General features: G+C 49.0%; 1 protein-coding gene across 1 annotated transcript in view; it reads left to right on the top strand.

Moving 5' to 3' along the window:
• Positions 1-419: 419 nt before the first annotated feature.
• The window catches only part of MKNK2 (MAPK interacting serine/threonine kinase 2), a 38,170-nt gene continuing 26,929 nt past the window's right edge, over positions 420-11,660 (top strand). Inside the window, exons 1-2 of the mRNA XM_083720505.1 lie at positions 420-544; positions 2,369-2,527. Of these exons, the coding sequence (XP_083576631.1) occupies positions 422-544; positions 2,369-2,527 (282 nt within the window). The 5' untranslated portion in view covers positions 420-421. The remainder of the gene's footprint in view (positions 545-2,368; positions 2,528-11,660) is intronic.

Genomic DNA, 11,660 nt, shown 5'->3' with positions numbered 1-11,660 from the left:
TTTAGAGGCGCACTCTACCTTCTCTCTCCTGCCACAGAGGCACTCTGCCCATGCCCAGAGGCACTCTCTCCCTAGGGGATACAGCAGAGCAGAAAACTCTCTGCACATGTTTAGATGCACACTCTGCCTTCTCTCTCCTTCTGCAGAGGCACTCTGCACATGCCCAGAGGCACTCCCTTCTTAGGGGAGATGGCAGGAGCAGAAAACACTCTGTACATGTTTAGAGGCGCACTTTGCCTTCTCTCTCCTGCCGCAGAGGCACTCTGCACATGCCCAGAGGCAGCAGGAGCAGCAGACTCTCTGCCCATGTGCAGAGGCCCCCTCTCTGCCGCTCCCCGCTGGCCTGTGCCGGCTGCTGCCCTTCCCTTCCCGGCCCGGCAGGCGGAGGCGGAGGCAGGGGCGGGCCGGTGGGGCTCAGCTGATGCAAGCGGGGGCCGCCGCCTATATAAGGCTCGGCGCGGCGCCTGCTCGGAACCTCCCTTCCCGAGCCCGGCTGTGCCTTTTCCATCTACAGTGGCGCCAGCACTGCGGAGCCCGAGCCTCGGTAAGGGGGACCGACCGCGGGCCGGGGGGAGGGCTTCCGAGGGCCGGGTCCCCCCATCCCCGGGCGCTTTTGCAAAGCCGCCTCCCTTGCATTTGCAAAAAGCGATTTGCAAAAAGCAGAGACGACTGGATCTCCCAGTTCTGCAATGGAAATGGGGGGGGGGGGGGAGAGAGAGAATGGTTGGGAAGAAGACTTCAAATTGGGTGTGTGTGAATGCCCCCCCCAGCAAATAAATAAAGCAGGCCGGGAGTATTGCATTCCCCCCCCCTTGTTTGCAAACTCATTGCATGGCGCGCGCAGCTGTGTGTGTGTTTTTAAGGGGGGGAGGGGTTTTGCAGGGGGAAAGGAAGGGGGAGGGGCTGGGGAGGCAGCCCTTCACCCCCCCGCAATATTCCCCTTTATCTCTTTTTTACCCTGTTTTGGTGCCCCCACTTATTTTTGCAAATGGGGTTTTTTAAAAATCTATGTTTTCCCTTTTGCAAACCTGATAGCATTGAAAAGGGCCGGATTGTGTTGTTGTTGTGTTGCAAGCCTGGGGAGGTGTGTTTGCGTGGGGGGGGGGGAGGAAGCTTTGCGGGGGCGTATCCGTTTCACGCCCCCCCCCAAAATAGTGAGCGATTCTTTTTCTCCTCCCCCATTTTACCTTCTTCCTCAATGCAATAATAGAAAATGAACTCAACGCGAATGATCACGCCCCCCTCCCTTGCTATGCAGGATGTAGGGTTTTTTTTTTGGGGGGTGACTTAGGAAATAGTCCACCCCTCCTGGAAAAAAGGGGTGTGCATTTTTGCTGTGTTATTTCCACCCCACCCCCCCAATTGCAGATTTTCAGAATAAAGAGCGTTGGGTTTATTATGATTTTACTGCAAATCTGCGAGTTTCCTAGATCAGCTGCAAAATAATATATATGGTTTTTATGGGTCGACGGAGTGGGGGAGGAAATATTAAAATTTTGTATGGCTGGGGGGGGGGCGGAATATAACATTCCTTTCCTGCCACTTCTCAGCTGCATCTAACTGCAACCACTGTTTAAATCTATGGGCAATGACCACTGATTTCAGTGGGTCTACTTGTGAGTAGGGCTTGAGTTGGCTGCATAAGCCCTTCTTTGCAAAAGGCCTCTGTGTGTGTGTGTGTGTGTGTGTGTGTGTGTGTGTGTTGCCCACCCCCTTTGTACACACCCCCTTTTCCCTTCCTTCCCCGGGGCCTGTACTTTCAACATCTGCCTTCGCTCCAAGAATTTTGTTCCCCCCTTCCTTTGAAAAAAATAAAGCAAAACCTCTTTCAAATAATAAACAATCTTCCTAAGCTTTGCATTGCATCACAAAGGGACGAAAATCTGGTGCAACACAGAAAGAGAGAGAGGGAGATATTTTTGTATTAAAGGCCTTGTGTCGGAGCTGAATCTTAAATGCACAAACTATTATTACTGTGATTACGACGATGATTATGATTATTAAATACGGGGATTTCTGTGCAAAAGGGCCTCTGTTGTCAGAGAAAAATACTTGCCCCCCCCCCGAAGCCCCCACTTCTTTGTGTGTTTGCAAAATCTTTGCTTGCCATTTTCTATATTTCAGGACGCACTCTGTTCCTCTGTTGTGTTGTGTTGCGTTGTGTGTCATTTGCAAACCGTCGTTCTTATTTCTCTCTCCTTTTTCCAGGAGTCTGGTGCTTTGCTTTTAAATTTCCTTTGTCAAAAATGAGACACCCCCCCCAAGAAAACCCCAACAGCTATTTTATGGTTATGCACCCAGTGGTTGAATCTTGAACTTTTTAAAAAATAAAAATAAAACCTTTCTCTTCTTTTCTCCCCTTTTACAGGGTCTCCATCGGCAGACCCGGACTAGCTTCACCCCAATTTTTTTTCCTTCTCCGTCCCCCTTTTCTTTTCTTTACTCCCCCCTCTTCATTTGCATCTTCAAAACCTCCAAAATGGTGCAGAAAAAAACAGAACTCAAAGGTTTCCACCGTTCCTTCAAGGTAAGATAGATTAAAACTATTATTATTTAGCGGAAGTCGGATTGCGGAGTTAATGTGTCTGGGTCTTATTAATGCCTTCTGAAAGTTGCTTCCGTTTTCTGTTTTTCCCTTTAAAAAAAAGTGTTTTTGCAACGCAGTCCCAAGCATATGTACGTATAAAGAAGCCCCATTGAATTCAATAGGGCTTACTCCCAGGTAAGTGGGCCTAGGCTTGCAATGCCTTTGTTGCTCATTGGTAAAAAAATTTGTAGAGAGACTTATGTTTGGGAATCAAAATATGTGCTGTGAAACCGTTTGCACTGAAACTTTTGCAGCACGTATATCCATTATAAAAAGGCTTGATTTTTTTTTTAAAGGTGCATGCAAGCTTCTGAGCTACACAGAACTCCTAGTCGGTCAGGCGAGCTGACTCGGGATCCTGTGGTCTTCCTCAGAGTAGTGGAAAATACTTCCTTAGTAGGTCTAACCCTGAAACTTTTCGCTGCTGCAGATATAATAGTAGCATATAATATAATATATTAATAACCCTACTCACCCCTACTTAGAGATGCTAAGGATTGGACCACATTCTCCCTGCCCTCCGCCCCACCAAAAAGCGAGTTTTTGACCTTGTCCATCAAATTATAGAGGACCATCAGGACTTGAGGGTCTCTGCCCCGAGGAGATTACAATCAAAGGGGGGGAAAATCAGCACAGGGACGTAGCAGGTGGTTGGGGCCCGAGAGGAATAATAATACCTTTATTGTCAACGTACAACCTGAAACCAACCGACCTAATAATGATTAAAAGGAACCCGACATAATAACAATTAAAAATAATAATTAATAATGATTTACGACACCTTGTCGTAGGGTTTGTCTTGGTGGGTGTGCGTTCTCAGAAGCAGTGCTTTAGCAACAAGTTGTGTTGCAGTTTTGGCGTCTGCATTTTTACTTTTCTGAGTTGTGTGCGAGATTAATTTCTGCTTCCTAAGAGGAATTAATTTGCTGCTGGGTCGGCCTCCTAGAGAGAAGCCTTTGGCAAGCTCTTTTGAAAGAGAGAGCCGGGTGCTTGCATTTAATGAAGGCTTGCTTGCCGTTTCGCTGGTGCCCTGACATGCAATGGTGCTGGGGTTTTTGTGTTTGTTTTGCTGAATGAGCAAAAAGAAGGTTGTGTCAGTTCCTTTGGCCGGAACGTGTGTTTAGGGAGACGGCCAGGGCCCGACTTCTGTGTTGTGCAAGTGCGTCAGGGAATCCTGTCCTTCCAAACTGGTTGCCTGAAATGTTTGGGGAGTGATGCAAGTCGTGTGTAGGTGCCGCCTCAATTTCCGTGATTTATGAGCCGATGGCAGTTCCCCAAAACCCTTTGGCAGGCTGGCTTGGTGGCGATGTCACCTCTCTGCGTCTCTCTGCTCTCCATAGGCAGGTTTCTAGTCCCCATGGAGGCAGCGACATCGCCTGCACGCTTTCTGCAATTCGTGTTGATCCTCAGATGCTCTCTGCTAGTTGCAGCCAGGTTTCTAGTCCTCATGGAGGCCGAGATGTTGTTGCTACAGGTGTGTGCGTTTGTGTAGCAATGTGCCCTACCTCCTCTGAGTAGAACCTGGTTGGACGCCTCCCAGGTTGAATAAATGAGGCCAAATTGGACAATGCCGTACAAGTGTTTTGTTTTTGTAATTTGCACGAAACAGGATCATGGCTGGTGTGAGTCAGGATCCCGCAATGGGGCTCCAATTGTCTGAACTGGTGAGTGGCAGGTGACCTTTAGCTTGTGAGATTACGGGTTCCTGCCACTCCAAAGGTTCAACACGGGCCCTGCATTGGTTAGAGCCTGGTGCTGATATTGCCAAGGTTGTGGGTTCAGTTCCCATCAGGGATAGCTGCTGGGCTGCACTCAATTTCAAGCAAAACACCCGGAAAACGCTCCCAATATTTTTGCCTTTCTGGAACAGACAAAAGGAGGGAGGAGTCGTGGGGCCAGACAGGCTTCTACGCCTGTCTCTACTGTCTTGCACCCATTTCACAGGCGGAATAGCTGAGTCCTGGTTGGTTGTTTGGCCCTGCAGATTAATTCCTCCCTGCAGGGCTGCCAACCCTGCGCTCAGAGTCATGGGGTTTGTCCCGTGATGCGCCGCCTCCCTCCCTCCCTGTCTGGTTGCCGAGGGCTCTCCCTAATTATGGGATGCCGGCGTCCTGGTTGGCAGAGGCTGGGAGCCACGCGGGAGGGCTGGTCCTCTGCGGCTCGGAGCCAGACCGGTTGGGCAGGTCGGAAGAGAAGCTGGGACTCCCTCCGGGGAACAGGATCATAAGAGTTAGAAGGGGTTACCGAGGGTCATCCAGTCCAACCCTCTGCAATGCAGCAATCTTTTGCCCAGCGTGGACCTCGAACCCGCGACCCTGGGGTCTCATTGCAGTTCAGGCCTGGGCTGGATTTGCCAGGAGGACTTTGGAAAGACTGCAGGATGAGACCTGGCCTAGCAGCATCCTGTTCTCCCAGTGGCCAAATACCCCCAAGAACCTAGGGATCCAGATAGACTGCCGCTGGACAGGGAGGTTCCATTGGAACATAAGAAGAGCTTTGCAGCAGGATCAGGCCAGTGACCCACCTCGCCCAGCTTCTGTTCTCACTGCGACTCACCGGATGCCCCCATGGATCTGAGCCAAAAGAGCCACTCTCCCCTCCTGCAGAACGGTCTCGTTTTGGAGGCTGTTGCCTCTCCTTCCTTGGAGGTCTTCAAGCCAGGGTTGGGTGTCCATCTGTCCTGGGTGCTTGAGCTGAGATCCCTGCATTGCAGCGGGTTGGGCTGGATGACCTTGAGGGTTCCCTTCCACCTCTGCGATTCCATGCTTTCCAGCAACTGGTCTTCAGGAGCCTTTCTAGCCTTCCTGGCTAGTAGCCTTGTCTGCCGTGAAGTTACCTCATCCTGTTTTTTTAACCCTTCTGGGTTGGTGGGCACGACTGTCTCCTGCAGCAAGGAGTTCCATAGTTTTAACGGTGCCCAAGAAGGGCTTTCCTCTGTCCGTCCCGGTTCTCCCGACTGTCCAGCTTTGTTGGGACATCCGCAAGCGTCTGTGAGAGAGGGAGAAAAGCTTTTCACTCTTTTTTCCACGGTGGACGTAATCGTACAAATGTGTGCTTGCTTCCCTCTTCTCCAAATTAAAAGGTTTTTTGCAGCTGGAATAATCCTGCAAACGTTGCAGACGAGTAGCCGTGTGGGTCAAGACAACACAGCCATGGGGGTCATCTGGTTCTCCGGCCATCGTTGCTGGGCTCCAGCTCCCAGTCGCCACCATAGCCCAATGGTCAGGGATGATGGGATATGTAGTTCTGCAAAACCCAGCGGTTCCCTTGGCCTAGAGCTGTTTCTGTACTGGGGTGGCGAGGCTCCCTATTATTTACTTTATTTGTAGCCCGCCATCTTTGTCCACTGAGCTCAAGGTGTCGCCGTTCCTGGTTCTGTGCAATTAATCACCCCAACAACCGTGCGAGGTAGGCCAGCCTAGCCAGAGCGGCGATTCCGACAAGAAAAGTGATCTTCCCAAAGGTTTTTGCTCTGTCCTTTCTCCTGCAAGAGGTCTGCCTTCTTCAGTCCTTTGCAGGTTTCAGAGTCGGGAGAGTTGAGTTTGTGGCTCGATGGGGATTCGAACCCAGCTCTCGCCTGCTCCAGCTGTGAGATACCGGTTTTGAAACGGTTTTCAGACTTCCAAAGTGAATCTGTGTGGCGTCAAGGTCGGGCACCGAGGAGTCTGCGACTCCAAACCCTCACTGGACTTGCCGGCTGATCTCTGGAATATCTCTCGCTCAGCTTCAGCCTGCCTCGCAAGGTTGCTGTGAAGATTAAACAGGAAGCTTCCTTGCCAGTCCATGTAGCTCAGTATTAACGGCAACCAATTGGCAGCGCCTATCTGGGGCTTCCTAGTGAGAGATGCTGAGAACTGAGCCTAGGCTTTCTGCGTGCAAATCTACCCTGCATTGCAGCGGGTTGGGATAGATGACCCCCTGGTGTCCCTCAAAAATCTACACTTCTAGGATAACTATGGGGTGAGAGGGGGAAACGTTTTGTGGGGTCCACCAGCTGCCTCCATCCATGCCTCCAAATCTCCTATGTTCTTAACCCCATTCCCTGCCCTACAGCCAACCTCATGGGGTTTTCCGCCTGCAGATAACAGCTGCTCTTAGAAATAATCTTATTTTCGTTTCCCTCCCCAGCGCATGCTGAGATCCCGTACTCCATTCCTCCTTATATAATGCAAAATCTTTTCTTTGCAACTCGGAACGCGGGTGTGTGCCCAGTTTTGCACGGGGCTAGACATGCGCCCCCCCCCCCCGTGTTGCGTTTCCTGCTAGTATTTTTCCAAGAGATTTCTTGCAAGATGCCTTTCGGGTTGGCGACGCTCGAAGCCTCCCGGCTACCCTGTGACTTTGCTGCCTAATCTCAAATTAATGCCCTTGCGCTTATTTTTAAACATGCCTGCGCACACACACACACACACACACAGCCTGAACAATAGATTCCCTCGCATTTATTGCTTGTCGAGAAAAGCCTGGGTCCTTAAGTCGATTGCTGCGCAACTCTCCAGTTTTAAAAGAAAGCAATGCAGGGACTGTGCAGCCTCAGACCTGGGTTTGTGTGCGCGCACAAGAAGTGTGTTTCACGGGGTGTAAGAAGGAGGCCGCGCGACGGGAGCGTTGCCTGCAGTCCCCCCCCCCCTTTTGCACCCTGCGTTTTGCAAAACTCGCTTGCGGCCGGGTGATGTAACTTCTCCTCGGCTGGGAGGCCCCATGGAGGGATATTTGGCGCAGCACGGGATGGGTTATGTAAGCGCATCTTGGGCTCTGCAGTGTGTGCGTTTGGTGCGCAAAGGTGCAAGGGAGTCGCATACGGGGAATTTGCAGACCCGGGTTTTGCAAAATCCAAAGGTGGCAGGAGCAGAGAGGTTGAAGGAGAAACCTGGAAATGGGTCTGTGGGTTTTCCTGTCTGGTGTTTTTTTTGCATTTTTTGAGGGATGAGTGGAAATTAAGCAGGCACAAAGGGGACCGGGGGTTGGCGCAAGCAGAGCGGAAAATAATAATAATAATAATAATAATAATAATAATAATAATAATAATAATAATAATTTATACCCCCCACTCCAGTCTGGCTGGGTTTCCCCAGCCACACTGGGTGGCTCCCAACATATAGAAAAACACAATAAAATGTCAAATGTTAATAGCTGCAATCTTTTTTAAAAAAATGTTTTTATTAACAATTACAACATATCGAAGCATATCATATTCATTATTTTCTCTCCTTTTCCTCCCCTCAAACCCTCCCTCCTCTCCCCCAGAGATTTCTGAGCAAATATTATTCTCCGCATGTTGTAAAATTATAGGAGTCCTTACACTATCTTTCTACTATGTTATCAATCAATAAATTTTTGCATGTTTATTCAAAACCTGCCAAGGAGTCCAACTCATTTTTAAAAGTAATTTGTAAAAATTTCCCATTCTTCTTTAAAGTCACAGTTGTCCTTATCTCGCAGTTTGTCTGTCAGTTTCGCCAATTCTGCGTAGTTCATCAATTTCTCTTGCCGCTGTTCTTTATTAATAGCCGCAATCTAATACTCAAAAGTCACAATGCGCCCAGCCTCGTGCATTGAGAATGGATTAAAGGGGTGTGGGAGAAGGCTGGCTTTCAAAAGAGGGTCTGGAGGTTAAGGCTGCGGATAGAACCATAGAATCGTAAGCTGGAAGGGAACCCCAGGGGTCATCCAGCCCAACCCGCTGCAATGCAGGAATCTCCGGCCAAGCATCCATGACAGGTGGCCGTCATACCTTTGCTTCAAAAGGCTGCATGGAAGGAGAATCTGCAACCTGCCGAACGGCGCTTACTGTCAGAAAGTTCTTCCTGAGGTTGAGTTGGAATCTCGTTTCTGGTCACGGGTTCGAGTCTTACCGTCCGGAGCAGGAGGAAACTAGCTTGTTCTCTGCTAAGGACCAATGCAACAGAGGGGTGTGTTTGTGTTCAGAGAGCTTGAACAAAATATTTCTCTCTCTCTACTATGGGAAACGCCTGCCTTCTTCACCTGAGTAGATTTCATAATAATCGGGAGGACAGCCTGTCTATCCAGGCTGCGGGTTCAAAAGGCGCCGCTTGTGGCAAGGCTGCTGCTCCCTCCCTGGAATGAGATGGGGGCGGATTTGGTTTGTGTTCAGGGGGTGCTAATAATGGGGTTTACGATGGGAGTGTGGGGCTTAATCCTCAGAGGCTAGTTCCCCCCAGGGGGAAGAGTTGCTTGAGCATGTGCAGAGAGCACTCAAGGAGCAGGCTTGGAAACTCGGATATGGAAGCCAGGCACCAAATCACTCCTTAAACTAGGGTTTCCTTTTGGGTTAAAAGGAATTCCAGGTTGCCTGGTTGGGGCCAGAGGACTCGGAAAATTGCGCCTGACTCGGAATTTCAAACGTTGGTTTTGCTGCTGGCGCTGGTCCGGCTGCGACAACGTGGGCGCCATTTGGAAACCTCTGCTTTAAGAATCTAAGAGGTTCTTAGAAGACTTGAGTAAATGCTTGAAAAACAATTGTAATAAACGGATTACGCTGGTAGGACTGCAAGAAGTTCTGTAAGGAGGGTTATGTGAAATACTGCAAGTTAATGATAATTAAAAGTAATAGAGAAATTAAGAAACGCAGAATAATAATAATAATAAAATTATTATTTATACCTCGCCCATCTGGCTGAGTTTCCCCAAGTGATAAAGAACCGAAAATCTTCAGAGGTTGTTGACGGAAGTCTAAAATATTATATAAGATAAGAATTTGTGTTAAATGGCTGTTGGAAATGATATGTTAAAAAATTAATAAAAATGTATATAAAAGAAAAGAAAGCCTCTACTTTAGTCCACATTCAATGCTGTTTCCATTTCTGCTGTGCGAATTTCTCCACCTTACAAGTGAATTGTCGTAAGAGCAATCTGCGATCGAGCAACGTAGCTGAGATCGTTGAATTGTCGCATTCGAAGGGACCCTTGCGGTCATCTAGTCCAACCCCCCCCCCCCCGGCGAATAGACATTCTGTTGCGGTGACCACAACCTAGGTTTAAGATGCCCAGCTTAGATGATAGCTGAGTTTCTAACATGCGGGTGTGTGTGTGTGTGTCTCCTACAAAGAGATGCTAATGATTGAGGGGTGTGTGGACTAGATGACTCTTGGGGTCCCTTCCAGCCGTTCCCCGATTCTGCGACAGGCACTGTTCCCTGAGCTGCTGCTCTTCTACATTCAAGGTACTGAATATAGAATGTGGACTTGAAGAGCCTGGATGAGAGCTCTGTTGGTTAGAGCGTGGTGCTTGATGATAATGCCAAGGTTGCGGGTTCGATCGCCATATGGGACAGCGTTACACTGCAGTGGGTCAGACTGGATGATCCTCAGGGTACCCTTCCGACTCTTAATATTCTACGATTCTATTAATATAAATGCTGGGGGTGTATTCAAAGTGTATTTGCCACCCCCACCCCTGTGGGGCAGCCCAGAAAGGAATCTGCCACATGCTTTTAAATAATAATAATAATAATAATAATAATAATTAATAATAGTATTATTTGTACCCCCCCCCCATCTGGTTGGGTTTCCACAGCCACTCTGGGCGGCGTCCAACAAAATATTAAAATACCGTAATGCGTCAAACATTAAAAGCTTCCCTAAACAGGGCTGCCTTCAGATGTCTTCTAAAAGTCTGGTGGTAGTTTTTCTCTTTGAAATCTGGTGGGAGGGAGTTCCACAGGGTGGGTGCCACCACCGAGAAGGCCCTCTGCCTGGTTCCCTGTAACTTGGCTTCTTACAGTGAGGGAACCGCCAGAAGGCCTTCGGATCTGGACCTCAGTGTCCGGGCAGAACGATGGAGGTGGAGACGCTCCTTCTGATATATAAATGCGCAGCTCAGGTCTAGGAGAGGCTTAGTGCGCAGCTCAGGTCTAGCAGACGCCTCCTGTGTTTTCTGGTGTCTCTGCAAGCTTCTTGCCTCGCCCTGCCCTGCTGTTCCCAAACAAGCAGTCTCCTCCCTGCTCATTATGGGCTGGATCCCCAGCCACAGCTGGTGGGGCAGCGTTCCGGCCAGGTCTGGTTAGGCTACCCTGCGGTTCTCCTCCCCGTTGGCCTCCTTTTGTGGCCTCCACAGTCACACCTGTCCACGGAGACTGTGTACTGGGGAAGAGGCAGGTTCCTGGTTTTTTTCTCCCTCGCCAGGCTGTCGCGCAGCAGGGAAGGAACTGGTTTGAGCACTTTCAAGGGAGTTGGCTCCTGCAAAGCTGCAATTGCAGGTTGCTAAGTTTCTAGTCCTCAAGAAAAGTTCAAATTACTTTTTTTTTTTTTTGCATCAACCAGTTGCATCTGGGTTGAATGACACACAGAAGCTGCCTCTGGAAAAGCAAAACCAGCCCCTAAATGGCAAAGGTTTTTTTTAAAATGTACAAAATTTGGGCTGCCTGCCTGCGCCCATTAAATATTGTTGACCTAAAGGGAGCAGGCAGGCAAGGTTTTCTGCGCTTGGGTAGCTGGCCAGAAAAAGTTGGCGTCGATGTCGGCTGCCTTTTAAGAAGCTAGCAGCTCAGGTCTAGCAGAGGCCAAATGTGCAGCTCAGGTCTAGCAAATGCTTTTTACTGAATATGCACCTCAGGTCTAGGAGAAATAGAAATATGCAGCTCAGGTCTAGCAAATGCTTTTTACTGAATATGCACCTCAGGTCTAGGAGAAATAGAAATATGCAGCTCAGGTCTAGCAAATGCTTTTTACTGAATATGCACCTCAGGTCTAGGAGAAATAGAAATATGCAGCTCAGGTCTAGCAAATGCTTTTTACTGAATATGCACCTCAGGCCTAGGAGAAATAGAAATATGCAGCTCAGGTCTAGCAAATGCTTTTTACTGAATATGCACCTCAGGTCTAGGAGAAATAGAATGTGCAGCTCAGGTCTAGCAAATGCTTTTTACTGAATATGCACCTTAGGTCTAGGAGAACTAGAATGTGCAGCTCAGGTCTAGCAAATGTTTTTTACTGAATATGCACCTCAGGTCCAGGAGAAATAGAATGTGCAGCTCAGGTCTAGCAAATGCTTTTTACCGAATATGCACCTCAGGTCTAGGAGAGGCTAACTGTGTAGCTCAGGTCTAGCAGAC

Source organism: Podarcis gaigeae, assembly GCF_964106915.1.
Source record: "Podarcis gaigeae genome assembly, chromosome: 18".
Lineage (NCBI taxonomy): Eukaryota > Metazoa > Chordata > Lepidosauria > Squamata > Lacertidae > Podarcis > Podarcis gaigeae.
This window is presented reverse-complemented; position numbering and strand designations above follow the sequence as displayed.